Source organism: Rutilus rutilus (assembly GCF_951802725.1).
Source record: "Rutilus rutilus genome assembly, chromosome: 7".
NCBI lineage: Eukaryota > Metazoa > Chordata > Actinopteri > Cypriniformes > Leuciscidae > Rutilus > Rutilus rutilus.
In genome coordinates, this window is record NC_140221.1 from 136965 (window position 1) to 155000 (window position 18036).

Here is an 18036-nt window from a genome sequence, read left to right on the forward strand (position 1 = left end):
AGCTATAATAATGAGGAATTCAGACCCAAGCATTGCAGTTCCGCTTTATATAGACTACAAATGTATGATTTATATGTAAAAAGGAACGATTTAAAAGCATGATATGTCTCCTTTAACACTAGACCAGGGATAGGCAACTCCGGTCCTGGAGGGCCACTGTCCTGCAGAGTTTAGCTCCAACCCTAATTAAACACACCTGAACAAGGCAATCAGTGTTTTCAGGATTACTAGATAGATACAGGCAGGTGAGTTTTTATCAGGGCTGAAGCTAAACTCTGCAGGACAGTGGCCCTCCAGGACCGGAGTTGCCTATCCCTGCACTAGACCATCGGAAAAGTTAAATCACACACTTACACAGACTGTACATGATGTATAAGATGAGTCATATTTACAAAAACAAATCATCATATCTTTCTGATTTTTATTTCAGAAGCATCATACAATACTACATTCTCTTGAATAAATGATTCAATAACAAACACATTTTTTAACAGTCACTTGTCACCACCTAGTGGCGAAACAATGTAATCGATAAATGCACTATTTTGAGCACCAAGTTTCTATACCATAGCGATCAAAATCAGCTTTTGAGACATCAGTGTTCATATTTGAACTTTAAACTTTTATCCCAGTACTTCTATGATCATTTGAATTATTGTATCACAGAAATAATGATCCTATGAGGTTGAAAAGACTGTTTGTGAAGCGGTTTCATGACGACTCTCTCCGGGTCAGCGGCAACACAGATCTGAATGTTGCGATATGATTTTGTCAAAGTTAAATAGACAGACGAACTGAAAGATCGTGTGTGTGAGCAGCTCTACTGTCTGATCTCTCTCTCAGCGTATGAGTAGCGTGACTAGCGGGGGCTTTCAGTGCGTTCGGTCTCGCGTCTCTTCCACGCGCACACTTGGGATATTACGCCACTCAACACTCATAGATAACAACACATTTCATCCTCTGTTGGAACGAAAGTGGCTAACTTCTGTCAACCTCGTCTACAAGCAAGGACAAAAATAAAGAGAAAAATAAATAAAAACGCGATAGTTAGGCGAATCGATTTTTTCTCCCAGCCCTAATAAATGTCAATAGGCTGAATTTGATTTACCCATATGACTCTTCCTTTTCCGCATTTCATTATTGCATTCAGAAATAATGTAAAATACCAACCCGATCTCACGACAATTCGTACATATTTTACGAGTTGCTCAATTCGTACGAATGACCTACCCCTGACCCCGCCCCTAACCCCGCCCCCACCCCTACCCCTGACCCCGCCCCCAAACCTACCTATGATACCTGTGGTAAATAAAGAGAAATGTTCACAAACATTATAAAAGAGATGTTCATTACCATCCCGTAATCCACTCCGTTAGTGATGGTGTGTCGGCGCTGGTGATCTCTGGTGTGCCGGCGCGAGCTCGTGAAGCCCGTCATCGATTCACTGTGTGAGCGCAGCAGAACTGACCCAGAACACACAAACACACACATCAGGACAATTCAGTCTTACTATGACATACTTCATTAACTATAGAATTAGAACATTAGAATAAAAGCAGCTCAGTTCAGTTAAGCTTGTTAACCTCATAAGTCCCAACTGTGCATCACAGTTTCATTATGAGTCAAAGATGAAAGCTCTTTCAGTTCAGTGAGAGTCAGGAATGCTGGGAGTTACACTGAATCTGACTCGACCCGTAACCCAGAATCCTTTACTGACTGGGTTTGTTGATTCACGCAAGAAAAACAAGTTCTGCCGACTGTTGCAAAGTGACGACTAGATCAGAAATGAATTATGCAAGTGTTGGCCTATTATTTAGTCACATTTGTAGTGTATTTGCAGTGTGTTAAGGTTGGTCTGGTTAGCATGGCACTGTTAGCCTCCTGAAGCATACAGTAGATACAGCAAATATTACTTTACAGTAAATGGTTTTTGAATGGGAATGTTAACAGAAATAACCAGGTATTATAGCTCTTTTTTAGCTTTACTCAAACTACACAAGATTACACAGATCCTGAATTGTCCTGGTGAGCTGCAGATTTTCTTTACAAAAGGAAAAGTTGGTTAGGAACAAGGTTCAGATTCTAAGAGGATTGAAATGCTTTAAAGGCTTGACATGACAAACGTTCTCTGGTACATAAAGACGAGTCCTAAAACCCTATTGTGAATTGTGTTTCCCAGGAGTAGATGGAGCTTCCCTGCCCTTCATATCTATGAACCAGATTCAGTCTTGAGCTTATCATCCTCATCACATATCCCAGTTCCTCTAGTTTCTTCAGGGTTTTCTGTCATTTAAATGAGAGCTTTTTGTCACTGAATAATCTAGTTTGCAGCAGAGGGTTATGCATGAAGTGCAGACATAAATGACTTTTGTCACAAAAATGAATACCTAATATGAAAAATTGGGAAATACAAGGTAACAAAAAATATTATTGAATTGAGCGTGTTGTTTTACACTGATGGTGTGTGTGACTGACCTGTGTTTGAACAGTTCCTGCTGTTAGTAAAGGGTTTGTCACTAAACATGCCAAACATTCCTGTCATTGTGAAGGATTGAAAAGGACTGACAGCTCACACACACCTTACACACACCATCTTTACCCGGTCTTTACTGTGATCATCACCTGTTCGCTGAATACACTCTCTGATACAGTGAAAGTGAACTGATGTCAATCATCTCTCACCTGTGTTTAGTCCATCAGGAGACACCGAAGCGGGTTCCGTGGATCGGCCGTGATGTTCGGTGTGGACCGGATCGGATCTGACCGCGTAACGGGAAGAATAGCTGTGTTTGTCGGGTCTGTTCCGAGAGTGGACTGTGTTTATTGCGTTACTCGGTCCGAGCGGCCGAACTCTGCACTCCAGCGGCCGCCCGGTCCCGGTTCTGGGTCTCTCCGGTGGGTTCTGCTGTTGACGGGGGTTATTAGCCTGAGTTGTGCTGCTGTTTTCGGGGTTGAACATCGAGTATCGCAGTCCCGCGACGAAGCGCTCGAAGCTCAGGCGCCCGTGCCGCGACGCGACCCGCCTCAGACCCTCCAGAACCCCCGCGGGGACATCGCGCTCCTCCGCGCCGCGCCACCGGCTCTCGATCTCCGACAGCTGGACGAACCCCCGTCCTCCGTCGTCGAGGATGTCGAATAGAGTTCTCAGGCTGTGAAGGAACGCTTTCGGGAGCCCGTGTGTGCTGAACTCCGGGTCCCTCGGCTGCGAGGTCGCGGGTTTATACACGGGACAGTCTTTTCTGACGCCACTTTGAAGAGTGTTGGTTAGTCCGTTCCCTTGGCGGTTCGGATCTGTTTGTATTAAGGCCATTAAGTTATTTTGTTGACAGAACAGCGACTCCGCTAAAATCTTCTCTTTCCTATCGGCAGTTTGTGTTTTATTTTCTCATCCGTCTCTCTCTCTCTCTCTCTCTCTCTCCTGCACACACCGAGTCTCCGAGGCTCCGCCCTGCGCGCTGGCGACACGCTCATTGGCTAAAGGGAGAGTTGCTTCAACGTTATTGGCTGAAACAACAGCAACAATAGTTTGAGTTTTGCTGGAGAAGTGTTTGAATAGCAGTAAAAGCCAGTCAAATTTCCCGCATATTTTTGAAAAAGCACAGAGAAAACTAAACTTGTGAACATTTCTTTATAATCCAATACCAAACGCCATCGTCACTATATCACTGATATTTGTTTTCTCGTCCATTCCGTTTTCATTAAAAACACACACAATGGAATGCAGATGGGCTTTCTTCTTCAATGGTTTACACACTAATGTATAGAATAAACAGATATTTTCTGTTTTTCATTTTCTTTATACAAAACTCTTATTTTATTGAAGCTTGTTCTTCTTATTACCTGCTTGGATGCCACATGTCTCAGTGCAGGATCATGATGGACACATTTCCTGTGAGTGTGTGTTGTGTCAGCACTTTGAGGAGGGCAAGGTCATTTCGGAACAGTATAAAACACTTTAAAGTGTATTTAAATGTGACGGCAAAACCTACACAATTTTCCCCTGTTCTGTTCTATGACGGCTGTTGGTGAGAGACGGGTTATGATGCCAGAGGTATAACCTCCTATCCTGACCTCAGTAAAGGGTCAGGATCCAGATGACCTTTGGCCTCTTAAAGGCACGTTTCAGCCGGCTTCAGCGTCACCAGCGATGTGATTCTTCACAATACTGGCACTGTCAGCAAGCAGCGAGAACCAATAACCAGCTAAACCAGCGTCTCCTGCTGAAAACATACTATATTACCCTTAATAAAAGCACATTGAGACTGCAGATCTCAAACTGTTTTATTGGTTTTGTGGCAAGGGAGGGAGAAAGAGAGCAAGAGAAAGTTGCATTAATAGATATTCATAGTGTTCATACTAAAGTGTTACTTGGTTAAATAAGTTCACACACTGAGATCTGTTTTTCCAGCTGTTTGATCTCCGGTTAATGTGTTTTATTAGTTTACTCCTCAGCTTTAGTGTGCACTATAGTTCTAGGCCCTGACCGAGTCTGTTTCCACCACAAACATAATCATTACAAGTTTTCTGGAGGCTAATCAAATCACAAAAAGTGGCATGACTTCCTACAAACACAGGACTGACTGTAATGTATGTCAGGGTTTTAAATCAACACCTTGTTCACATTTCTTCTGAAGCCCATTGAGGTCGAGGCCTACAATAAGACATAAGTGTCAGTCTCTCTTTTATGCCACACATCCTAATATGTGCCGTAATAAAAAGCCCAGAGCATCACCTCAGCAACGGTCTCAGTGTCTTCATCGTCTGCTTCACCCTAATTAATAAAAGTAGTCCAATGTAAAGCATAACGGTTGTAAAGATAATAAAAGGTTGTGGTTAATACTCACCACTTTGAATTTAATTTTTATATTTTGTCTTGATCTGCTGCCAAATAATCTTTCTTAAGATGTAATATACATTCACATTTTTTATATATAAATATATTTTTATATATTTACACAAACACATATAATCTCTCTCTCTCTCTCTCTCTATATATATATATCACATGCTGTAAAACTTTGAGAGTGATTTACTTCTCTCTTCAGCCAAAGATTAAAAGATTGAAAAATATGAAGATTTTGAGCACATTTACAGCAAAAAAAAAGAGTTAAGCTCAAAGAAAACATCTTGTTATATGAGAGCAAGTGAGAGTTGGATTATAGTAATTATATAAATCATACATAATATTTGGAAATAATCATTGCTAAAAGCCAGACGATTTTGTTTTAAATTCTTTAACTATGTAGTGACCAAACTGGTTCTACTGTGGTGATAAACTGGTGCTGCTGTTCCACGAGTGGCCGCTAGAGGCCGCTAGAGGCGCTTAAAACACACGGGTCTCAGTGATGAACGAGACGAGCTCAAACTATTATCAATATAACGTCCAAACAACATGCAACAACTATTTAGAAAGCTTTATTTTATCGCTGAAGCTTTGAGTAAACATTCAAGAATAGTTGAAATTAACATTAAATGCACAATGCTGTACATCGATAAGATATTATACAATATTCATAAATTAAATTGCATTTCATCATAAGCCCTATTCGGACGGGACTAGTTTTCCAAACGACGTTTGAGTTACAATTCTTAACCTACGTCTGTGATTTCATGTACGGATTCGGACGGGACTAACATCTCCGTGTTTATTACCGAGGTAGTGTCTGTGTTTTGCATGTGGGCATTGTAGAAAATCACGTGCTCAGAATGCGTGGATTGCGTATGAAATTTGATCAAATGTATTTTGAAATTAAGTACTTTTAAAATTAAGCACTTTGAAATATAAAGTAAAACATCCTAACGTATTTAGTGTTTTGTAAACATTTTATAAAAATTGTAGTATAAAAAAACTAAACATACATTTATCATCATGATTTTATAGAACTGGGTTCTTATAATAAACCCACTGGAATAAAAAGTTTTAACTTATATCATTTACACGTTATGTAATTAAGTGCAGAAATGAAAGTAATCTTACCTGAAACTGATATTACAGTAGCCAGTCTTAACAGTTTACGTGATTTGGCTCTTGTTGATTTCATTTTTTTATTTCTTCGCAGTGTACCGAACACATCATCTACATCCATTATCGGTGCGCAAAAAGCAGAAACTTGAATACCGGCGCGATAGCGAGAGATTGTACGGTAGTTCACGTTGACCAAAACACACAAGAAAAAGCGTTTTGGAAAAAAATTTCGGCAATCACAGACATTCTCATTCGGACGGGATTAGATTTCTCTGAGGAGCGAAAAATAGTAGGTAATTTGCTCTGGAATTTTTACAGAGGTCGTGTGAGAAAAAGACAGACATGGCAGATTCGGACAGGATTAAAATCTCAAAGTACGTCTGTGAAACTGAAATTTCTCTAACGTCCCCCTGTGAAACTAGTCCCGTCCGAATAGGGCTTAAGATGTGCTTATATCATAACTTCTTGATATTTAACAAACCAGGTCATACAGGAAGACAGTATTAATTTATAATGAACAATTCAAACAGTCACAGACAGAAGACACTCCACCAAAGCAATAAACCCTCATCATATCAAACATCTACGGAAGCCCTGACCCACAAGATAAAAAAAAAAAAAAGACTAAAATTACAAGAATAAAGTCGAAATATTTCAAGATTGAAATCGAAATATTTAGAGAATAAAGTCGAAATATTTAAAGAATAATCTTCCATATACGTTCTTTATTCAATCTACTTTATTCACATAATTTTAGAATTTTTTTTATGTTGCGGTTCAGGGCTTCCGTAAACATCAGTACAGTATGTGTGCAATATCTCGTCCTTCAGCATAAACATGTTAATGGAGTAGAAGTGACATGATCCAACAGCGTTATTAGAGCTGAACATCATCATCAAAGGGTCTACTCATTAAATGTCAAAATTATTTTTCTTAATCACAGGATCATCATTTCTACCAAACAGTCACTGTAGCAAACATAAGTAAGAGTCGAAGGAACGGACCGGTCCCGTTACTCCGCGGCTCGGTCCCGTTACTCAGGGGCTCGTCCCGTTACTCCGCGGCTCGGTCCCGTTACTCCGGGGCTCGTCCCGTTACTCAGGGGCTCGTCCCGTTACTCCGGGGCTCGGTCGCTCTCGGCCGGCGTGTGCAGTTTCTGGTTCTTCTTCAGGGACGAGTGGTCGCTGTAGCTCTTGTCGTTGTAGCTCTTGTTTGGTGTGCACGAGCGCGTGTCTCTTCAGGTGTCCGGCGCGGCTGAAGCTGCTTCTGCCCGGTGTGGGACAGGTGTGCCGCTTCCCCCCGGTGTGGGACAGGTGTGCCGCTTCTCCCCAGTGTGGGTCAGGTGTGCTGGTTCTCTCTGCTGTGGGTCAGCTGGTGTCTCTTCAGGTGTCCGGCGCGGCTGAAGCTCCTCCCGCAGTGAGGACAGGTGTGTCGCTTCTCCCCGGTGTGGGACAGGTGTGCCGCTTCTCCCCGGTGTGGGTCAGGTGTGCTGGTTCTCTCTGCTGTGGGTCAGCTGGTGTCTCTTCAGGTGTCCGGCGCGGCTGAAGCTCCTCCCGCAGTGACTGCAGGCGTGCTGTTTCTCCCCGGTGTGTACGAGCTGGTGCAGTTTCAGGCTGCTGGCCACGGTGAAGCTCTTCCCGCAGTCTGCGCAGGGGTACGGCCTCTCGCCCGTGTGCATGCGCCGGTGGATGGTCAGGTGTCCGGCCTGGCTAAAGCTCTTGCTGCACAGCTGGCAGCGGTACGGCTTCTCTCCGGTGTGTATCCGGGTGTGAGTCTTCAGGTCTCCGGTCCCACTGAACCTCTTTCCGCAAAGCTCGCAGGCGTACGGCTTCTCCCCGGTGTGTGTGCGCTGGTGGCTGCGCAGGTTCCCGGCGTTGGTGAAGCGTTTCCCGCAGACGGAGCAGGGGAACGGCCTCTCGCCAGTGTGTGTGCGCAGGTGCACCTTCAGCTGGTTGTGTTCGCTGAAGCGTTTCCCGCAGTGAGGACAGGCGTAGGGCCGCTCGCCCGTGTGGACCCGCCGGTGGATGGTCAGCTGACCCTGGTGCCCGTAGCTCTTCCCGCACAGCTCACAGGCGAACGGCCTCTCTCCGGTGTGTGTGCGCTGGTGGTTCTTCAGGAGGTCGGCGCGGTCGAAGCCCTTCCCGCACTGAGCGCAGGTGTGTGTCTTCTCCGAGCTGTGGGATCTCAGGTGGATGTGAAGCGACGCCTCGTGCTTGAAGCTCCGGTTACACTGAGCGCAGCAGAGACCCGGCTTCGGGACAGGCGGACACTCCGTCACGTGGAACGAACCCGAGAATCCCTCATCAGACAGTCCGTCTGGATTAGACTCTTCATCAGAGATGAAGCTGAGCTCCGGCTCCGATGACTCCGGGCCATCGGGATACAGGTGTGTATCGGGATATAGGTGTGTGTCGGACACCACCGTCACCTTCACATCGCAGTCGCTGAGCTCCGGCTCTAATGGACGAGTGAATATATGCTGGCGATCACAGTCAGAGTTCTCCTCTGCATTCTCTGTCTTGATCTCCTGATCGGTGTGTTCAGGAGAAGCGTGAGGATTGGAGAGGTCAACAGCACATCCGTCCTCCGTCTCCGGGTCGGCCTTCACACACAGAAGTGCTGCTGTCGCACAATCCTTGTTTATCTGCAGTGATTTCACATCTGGAGTTTGTGATTTCGTTCGGCTGCTCAGTGAATCTCCAGCAATCTTAGTTTGATCAGTATATTCACTCATATGAGCAGATGAAAACACATCTTCGCTGAAATCCTTTCTTGAAAAGTCAAGCTGAAAAACACAGTCTTCATCTTCTGCAAAACACACACACAAAAAAACATCTCGTTACTGGCCAAAATAATAAAACACATGCTAATCTCCAAAGAGTTCAATTCTTGCAGTTTAAGTTTATATAAAACCATAGCTGAAATATTTAACTGTAAATGATAACGTCTCGATTACGTGTGTAACCTTGGTTCCCTGAATAGGGAACGAGACACTGCGACAGCCGTCGCTATGGGAACGCCTTTGGTGTGACAAATGTCTGTAGCCCTTATTTACATTTACATTTATTCATTTAGCTGACGCTTTTATCCAAAGCGACTTACAATTGCTATATATGTCAGAGGTCGCACGCCTCTGGAGCAACTTGGGATTAAGTGTCTTGCTCAGGGACACATTGGTGTCTCACAGTGGATTCGAACCCGGGTCTCTCACACCAAAGGCATGTGTCTTATCCATTGCGCCACACCACACCACACAAAGCCCTTATACCATCACGCCAATTTATTGGCCAGTGGCGCTTAGCACCGCCCCGAAAATACGTCACGTATGCTTCATATCAGCGTGCTACGCGCCATTTCATCAGATTTCTACGACGAAGGAAGCACTTATCGAAAGGTATGGGAACGACCGGTTTCGCTATGGAAACGATATACCATAACCCCTTCCCATACCTGAGGATAGCTGAAAGAGGAAAGAGTCCGCTTCAAGTAGATAAAATTGGAAGCCAGGAGCCACCCTCATGTCCAGCCCCAAATGCACAGTTAGTCAGATCTCTGCCACTGGACTGTTACCCCTTTTCCACCAAGGCAGTGCTGGTGCCGGTTCGGAGCCGGTGCCTACTCGCGAACCAGTTCTTTGTGTTTCGACAGCCAAAGAACCGGTTCTCGGCCAGGAAAATTGGTTCCAAAGCGGCACCAACTCTTTGCTGGACTAGAACCGTTCTTTTACCACGTCATGCTTACGTCGTGGGCTGGGGGCGGGGTTATTGTCGAACTTCTTCTCAAACGTAACCTCCGTCTATAGTAATCCAGACGAGCAGCACAAATGTGTTCTAAACGTCTTCTTCTGACCCCAATATAGGATCGCAATGCCAGGAGAAACATTTGCAGAAAGACGATGTAGTCCAACTTTGTAATTGTTATACTTGAAGTTGGCGCAAGCGTTTCTAGGAAAGCTAAGACGTAGCCTATGGCAACGTACACAGTGACGTAACGACGTCGTTCGCTGGGCTCTCTAGTCAGTGGAAAACCAAACAGGTTCTGAGAAGGTTCACAAGTTGAACCAACTTTGAACCAGCACCAGTTCCGAACCAGTTCTTTTTTGGTGGAAAAGGGGTATAAGTGGTAGACATAGATCTTCAACGCCCTTACCAGGCAAAGGCCAAGAAGCCGTCCATCACTCCCATGGGCAATGCTCAGCAGATATAGCTGCCACATACATCTAAGAGTGGTAGGAGCTGCCCCCGCAGAAGACGACTCTGCATTAACTACAGTATTGAACCTACAGGGCAATGAACTGGGTTCCAGGCCGCACTGCTTGACCAAGAGCCAGAAAGCATACAGGCGCCTCGTAAAGGGGGCCTCTAAAGTCAAAAATACATTAAGGTGCTCCATTCAGGGGTCATTCATATTCATATTTCCATCATTAGGACAGGGGTGCCAAATCAGCAGGTCGGGCCTGAGGACAGACTGACCAGATCGTAGAACCATTTATGGCGAACGGGGCACAAAAAACAGTAGGGCTGGACCCAAATATTCTAATATTCGTTCGATGGGTTGGTGTTCGATTTTCAATTTTTGGATTCGAATATTCTGGGGATTTTTTTTTTTTTGTTTTCTACACACCTGGCATCCCCCTCGAAACGGTTCTCATTCATGCTTGAAAATGTTTACACTATAAAATCTTCCGAAATACAATACTTTTTTTTTTTTTTTTTTTACAATTATCTTAGCTTAGCCGTTATTATTAGGATGGACAATTGAAGGAACCCAACCTTGTTATATAATATATTTGCTTCTTCTTAGCCTACTAAAGTGTTTCCTGCAACTGGAGTATTCTCGGTCTAGAGCACACAACTGCATGATCTTGTTTTTTGGGTTAAGCTGCGTTACTTTGACATTGTGGAAAATAGAATTTGGAAAAAAGAATAATAGAAACAAAATGTATTAGCCTAGTTATTTAGAGCAAAAATAAAAAATATAATCTTTTCTTTACAAAGAAGGACACGCATCGCCAGCCTGCACAAGACAAGACATCTAAGTACAAGACAAAGTCATGTTGACCATCCTGACCAGTATTTGACAACCCCTTAAATAGGGCAAGAACCGTTTGAGTGCCAGAAACACTGCCAGCATCTCCAAACAGTTTATGTGCCAGCCACGATGCACCCCTTTCCAACTCTAAAGGTCGGGCAGCCCTGATAGACTGCCTCCCAGCCCACAAGGGATGTGTCGGGATCATTTTCCGACAACAAAACGCTCTTAGCTGGACTCCTTTGAGCCTCTGCGCTGTAATCACATGCAGAGGGTGGTAGTGAGGCGAGATCTCTCAGATCTTGATCCACCACTGAAATGCCCCATCAGTCTGGGGCATAACTACGTAGACTTTATGTCCAATTCCGAACTGGATAGACAGCATTGAATGACTGAATCCGTGCTGGAGACTATGCCTAGAAAGTTGTATGCTGACTTGGCAGCAATACTCTTATGAGTTATGAATGGATGGTCCTAAATGATTGAGTATGAAATCTCAATGAGCTACTGCTGAACCCTGTGGATGAGCTAATATCAGCCAATCATCCAGGCAATTAAAAAATGTGGACACCCTGGAGCCGCAAAGGGGCCAGAGTCGCATCCATACTTGTGAAAGTTCGAGGAGCCAGAGCCAGTCCGGATGGGAGAATGCCGTACTGGTAAGCTTTGTTCCAAAAGCAAACCTTCTTGCCGATGTGGAAGTACGCCTGCTTAGATCGATGGTCACCAACCAATCTCTGGTTCAGATTGAGAACAAGATGGACTTCAACATCAGCATCTTGAAATTGCTTATTCCAAGTGCAATATTCAGGTGACAAGTCCAATCAGATGCCAATCAGGATACTTCTTAGAAGTGACAGCATTTCTTGTTTAACGTTAAGATTTCTCAGAGAGCATCATTGTGGGAAAAATCCTGCCGAAACAGGTGGTCACCATAGAAACTGGATGTTGTAACCATGCAACAGACTGATCCTCCCGCATTAGGCCCAGAGACACCTGAGTGGCGGGAAAAACCTCTTAAACAGGGAACAGTCAGATCACTTGATCAGGCAAGCCACTCTCCCAAGTGGGAGCTTGGATGCCGACATAGACCCTGCACGCATGGCCTTAGGGCTATCTTTTCAGACTCCGAAAGCTAAAGCGCGGAGAGTGGTTAATGAGTTAGAAGCGCAAGCGCAAAATCAGATGCATGTGCCTGCATTATGAAGTGCAGAAAATAGAGAGAGAGATAGGAGAAGCCGTCTGCGCACTCTGCATCCACTATTAGTGGCATAGTCCAGGCATTAGTGGAACTACTCTTAATATGTGAACTCACCCTAACCCAAAAGCACCAAGCAAAGATCCTTTCAATTTTATAAACTTTTAAACCCAACCAATACAGTGTTTCCCCTAGGTTTACAGGTTTGGGGGGGGGGGGGGGGGGGGGGAATTGGGGAAAAATTGACACACACAGACGCTATCTATCTATCTATCTATCTATCTATCTATCGATCTATCTATCTATCTATCTATCTATCTATCTATCTGTCACATAAATTGGTTGTCTGGGAGGGTAATGGTTTGTAAAAGTTAAAAAAATGTTAACATAAGATATCTCTTTAAAAAAATAAATAAACATATTTAAATCTTTTTAAAATTGACTTTTGCAAATAACCTTTGTTAAATTTATAGAAGTATTTGTTAATATTAATGGACCAGAGCTTAAATAGTTTTATTTTTTAACTAACAACTAAAAAAAGATTTATAAATACTAACCAATATATATATAAATTTTAAATGGGCTTTTTTTATGAGAAGTTTTTATTTCTATGATGTATTTATTGGAGAGAATAATCCTGTCAGACGCACCACTGCTGTGAACGCGCGTTCACGTAACACAATTTAAACAATGTATTATTCAATACATTACTTCTATATAATTATATATTAAGTTGCTCAAGCAAGTGGTAAAATATTTAACTATGTACTTATATTAAAATCTTTTGTATTTAAATTTTAATACAATAAATCTTGCATGTCACAAAGAACTTGTTTTTCCACCTCCACGAATAAGACGAGTGTTGTTCATTATGTCGCCTTGTTGAGGTAAATTGTAGTTTTCTTTGCTTTAACTCAGTCTTAAAGTGAAAAAAGTAGTAATTAATTAAATAAATTTATGGTGAGATTACTACATTTTATTTAATTAATCGCACTTATGGTGAAATTACTACATTTTCATGTCAATCGGTGTTCATTTTGACCACGAAACATGCGCTGTCACTTTACTTCAGCGTTTGCAGCACAGCAGAAATAGACTCGGTGCAGAAACGATCTCTGCACTGCTGTATACGCACCGCAACTGGAACAGATCGATCATCGACGGACTGCATCCTCGTGCAGTGTGAAAGCTCTGTTAACATGGGTGCGGAAAAAAAATACTCACCGCAAACGAAATATATGTGAAACGGGCGTTAGACTTGGAGCAGGAGAGCTACTCCGGGAGCGAGTGTTGCTATCTTCAGTTCAGCGACACATTTCCAGCCGCGCGCTCTCTGTCCGCTAGTGCTCAACTGTATGTGACGCAAGTGTTTGTTTGTGTGTGAGTGTGCGCACTCATTGGGATAATTGTAAACACAGACAGAAAAGACATGCCATCGTGGAAATAAGATAAATAACATATTACTTAAGGGCCATTTAGGTTTTTTTTTTTTTTATAAAATAACAAATTGTAATCTGTCGCTATAAAGAAAATCAAATCAAATTTACTTGACCTCCAAGGGGGGCGGGGGGAGCCGTTAGGAGGGCGGTGCGCCCCCCTTATATAATGGTAGGGGAAACACTGCAATATAATCACAATAAACACATCCAAAATAAAATCTTTAACATATATATATATATAACAACTACAAAGCGTCTAATTTGTAAGTAAAATGATTTACGCACTAAATCCATCATAAACTTCAGCACAATTTGCATATTTTTAAACTCTCAAAACAGGCTGTCAATCCCACAATGCACTGCGCGAGCGTGAAGCTCGACTTCCATAGGAATGAATTGAAAACGCTCGCTCCGCTCCGCTCGCACCGTGCCAGTGGACACGCACCGTAAGCCTTGTTTATACTTTCGCCTTGCTCTGCAGTGCGAGTCTCCGCTGACTGCGTGCGCACCTCCCCAAACGGACGAGGTGTTTATACTTGACGCGCTCGCCGTTGTACTATTCTTTGAAACGATAGGGGGCAACTCAAGTAATTGTCCTCTAAACCATCAGGAATCAGCAGTGAGAAGAAGGAAGCTATACACACCTGACAGTTTATTTTAGTACACCGCCACCAGTACCTCACTACAAAAAGAATCGTGTAAAACCCAGTAAACCCTGAGATTATTACTAGAGACAATAAAACAAAATATATGGATATGAGAATGTGTATACAATATAAATAAATTAACAATCTCTTATATTTTCTAATTTCACTTAACATTTCATTAAGTTTCGTGAACATTTTTATTAAACATGGACCTTTATGTTCATTAAAAATACCTTTTATGCTATTGTCTGCTCATTTTTTAAATGTAAGCAACTAATTTAGACGTGCAAACTGGATGCCGGTGTGGTGAGAAGTTCGAGTTCGGCCAGATTCGGCTCGAAGTCGTTCATCTTCGGATGCGGTGCCGCGCGCGTTGTTACAAAAAATGTCGCGCACACCGCCAGGCGAAATTGGGTCTTGCGAACCCAACGCACACGACCGCCCACACCACAATGACGTCATTTTTGCCGCGCGCACCTTCGCGCTCGTGCGGACGCGTCGAGTATAAACCAGCTTTACCTGTCATCATGAGCCCGTGAACCTGTTGCATGCATCCACAAACTTACCCCTAATTTCCACCAACTGCGGAACGGCTGCGGATCCGCTCCGGAACGGCGGCGGAGTCAATAGGTTTCCATTAAAGTCAATGTGTGTATTTTCACTGACTGCAGAACGGCTGCGTTTCGACTCCGGCGATCCGCAGCCCTCCGGAGTAGATACGCAGAGCTTCTATTTTTGCCGGATGCCGGAGAGCTCCGCAGCAATTCAGCACTTATATCGCGCGATCATACGTGAATTCGCGAGATCTCGTGGGTCCTTGTGACCTCAGCTGTCAGTCTTGGCCGCAGCCGTTCCGCAACAAATCCGGACCTGGTGGGTATTGAAGGATGACGGAGCACGGAGCCGACACGCAGCCGTTCCGCAGTTGGTGGAAATCAGGGGTTACGGAAACTCATCGCATCCGCCTGAGAGTCAAGTCAAGTCAAGTCAAGTCAAGTATATTTGTATAGCGCTTTTCACAATACAGATTGTATCAAAGCAGCTTCACAGTATTCAATTAAAATAATACAACAAGGTTTGTTTCTAGTGGAATTTATTGATTGATCAAATTAAATATCCCCAAAATATCCCCAACTGAGCAAGCCAAAGGCAACAGTGGCAAGGAACCGAAAAACTCCATCAAGTGACCTAATGGAGAAAAAAAAACCTTGGGAGAACCCGGGCTCAGTCGGGGGCCAGTTCTCCTCTGGCGTTTATGAACTAGAGACAGGATTTAACTGTAAGATTAAAAATATTATATGAATGCCTGGCTGAAGAGATGCGTCTTTAATCTAGTTTTAAACTGGGAGAGCGAGTCTGAGCAACGAACAGTATCAGGAAGACTATTCCAGAGTTTTGGGGCTAAATGTGAAAATGCTCTCCCTCCTTTGGTGGATCTGGATATCCTAGGTATGACCAAAAGCCTCGAATTTAGTGATCTTAGAGAGCGCGATGGATTATAGGGCGATAGAAGATCCGTTAAATAGACTGGAGCTAAGCCGTTTAGGGCTTTATAAGTCAGTAGCAATACCTTGTAATTAATATGGAACTTTATAGGTAACCAATCCAGTGATGATAAAATCGGTGTTATATGATCATATTTTCTTGATCTAGTAAGAACTCTAGCGGCGGCATTCTGGACTAACTGTAGCTTGTTTATTGAGGATGCAGGACAACCGGCTAATAAAGCATTACAGTAATCTAGTCTCGAGGTCATGAATGCATGAACTAACTTTTCTGCATCAGAAACTGCTAGCATGTTACGTAGCTTAGCAATGTTTCTAAGGTGGAAAAAGGCTGTTTTTGTAACATATGAAATATGATTTTCAAAAGACAGGTTGCAGTCGAGTATAATACCCAGGTCTTTTACTGTAGAGGATAAAGTAACAGGACATCCTACGATGTTAAAGTTGTATTGCGAGAGGTTTTGTGGGCGGTTTGTTGAACCGATGATTAGTACCTCTGTCTTGTCTGGATTTAATAAAAGTAAAAAAATTACGCGTCATCCAATCTCTTATATCTTTAACACACTCTGTCAATTTGGATAATTTAGCGTTTTCATCTGGCCGTGATGAAATATATATTTGAGTGTCATCAGCATAACAATGGAAACTAATTCCATGTTTCCTTATAATATTTCCAAGTGGCATCATATATACTGAGAATAATAGAGGGCCTAACACAGATCCCTGCGGCACTCCATAGTTTATTGGAGTTATGATCGATTTTTCTCCATTTAAATAGATAAAATGGTAGCGGTCAGATAAGTATGATCTGAACCAGCTTAATGCTTGTCCTTGAACACCAGTATAATTTTGTAGTCGATCTAAGAGTATTGTGTGATCTATAGTATCGAACGCAGCACTAAGATCAAGTAAAACTAATATTGAGATACAGCCTTGGTCAGAAGCTAAAAGTAAATCATTTGTGATTTTAACGAGCGCAGTTTCAGTGCTATGGTGCGGCCTGAATCCTGACTGAAACTTTTTTTAGATGTCATTTTCTTGCAAGAAAGAGCCCAGTTGAGCGGACACCACTTTTTCTAATATTTTAGACATAAATGGAAGATTTGAAATGGGTCTATAATTTGCTAGGTTATTATGATCTAATTGTGGTTTCTTAATGAGTGGTTTTATAACTGCCAGTTTAAATGTTCTAGGAACATGACCTAAAGATAAAGACGAGTTAATAATATTGAGGAGAGGCTCTTCCACTACAGGTAACACTTCTTTCAGTAGTTTAGTGGGTATAGGATCTAATAAACATGTTGTTGTTTTAGATGAAGTGATAAGTTTATTTATCTCTTTTTGTTCTATAGTTGTAAAGCACTGTAACTGTTCTTGCGGGGTGATAATTAAGGCTGAATTATAAGGCGCGATTGAAGATTGAACGTTTACAATTGTGGTTCTGATGCTTTCTATTTTCTCAGTGAAGAAGTTCATGAAATCATTACTACTAAACTGTAACGGGATATTTTGTTCAGGTGACGTCTGTTTATTTGTTAGTCTAGCCACGGTGTTAAATAAAAACCTTGGATTGTTTTGGTTATTTTCTATTAGTTTGCGGAGATGCTCAGCCCTGGACGCTTTTAGGGCCTTTTTATAACGTGACATACTGTCTTTCCACGCGATTCTAAAGACCTCTAAATTAGTTTGTTTCCATTTACGCTCTAAAATACGGGTTTCTCTCTTTAGACCATGCGTAGTATTGTTGTACCACGGTGCTTTAATTTTCTCTCTGACCTTTTTTAATTTAATGGGTGCAACAATATCCAATGTTCTAGAGAGAATGGTGCTCATAGTGCTAGTTAGTTCTTCTAGTTCATCTGTTTGTTTGGGTTCAGGCAGCAGCTGAGACAGATCAGATAAGCAATTTGAGAAATTATCTATGGTGGATGGAAGGATTGTTCTGCCTGGTCGATAACGCGGCGCAGCATGATATATTACAGCAGTACGTAATATGCAAGTTACCATGTAATGGTCAGTAACATCATCACTTTGTGGAATGATATCTATATCGGTTGGATCGGTTCCATATGATATAATTAAATCGAGTGTGTGATTAAGACGATGAGTGGGACCAGTGACGTTTTGCTTGACCCCAAAGGAGTTTAATAAATCTGTAAACGCAGCCCCTAATGCATCATTTGAATTATCTACGTGTATGTTAAAATCTCCAACAATTAATGCTTTATCGACGTTGCTAGTTGACCAATAG

The 18036-nt window shown here is 42.8% G+C and overlaps 2 protein-coding genes across 2 annotated transcripts in view; both read right to left on the minus strand.

The window, feature by feature from the left end:
• Positions 1–3437, minus strand: part of sapcd2 (suppressor APC domain containing 2) — a 34054-nt gene extending 30617 nt beyond the window's left edge. Inside the window, exons 1-2 of the mRNA XM_084413187.1 lie at positions 2683–3437; positions 1354–1463 (exon numbers count right to left, since the gene is read on the minus strand). Of these exons, the coding sequence (XP_084269313.1) occupies positions 1354–1463; positions 2683–3310 (738 nt within the window). The 5' untranslated portion in view covers positions 3311–3437. The remainder of the gene's footprint in view (positions 1–1353; positions 1464–2682) is intronic.
• A 3809-nt stretch (positions 3438–7246) lies between these two features.
• LOC311293143 (uncharacterized protein) overlaps positions 7247–18036 on the minus strand; it is an 11891-nt gene continuing 1101 nt past the window's right edge. The window contains exon 2 of the mRNA XM_084413188.1: positions 7247–8773. Coding sequence (XP_084269314.1) covers positions 7446–8773 — 1328 coding nt within the window. The 3' untranslated portion in view covers positions 7247–7445. The remainder of the gene's footprint in view (positions 8774–18036) is intronic.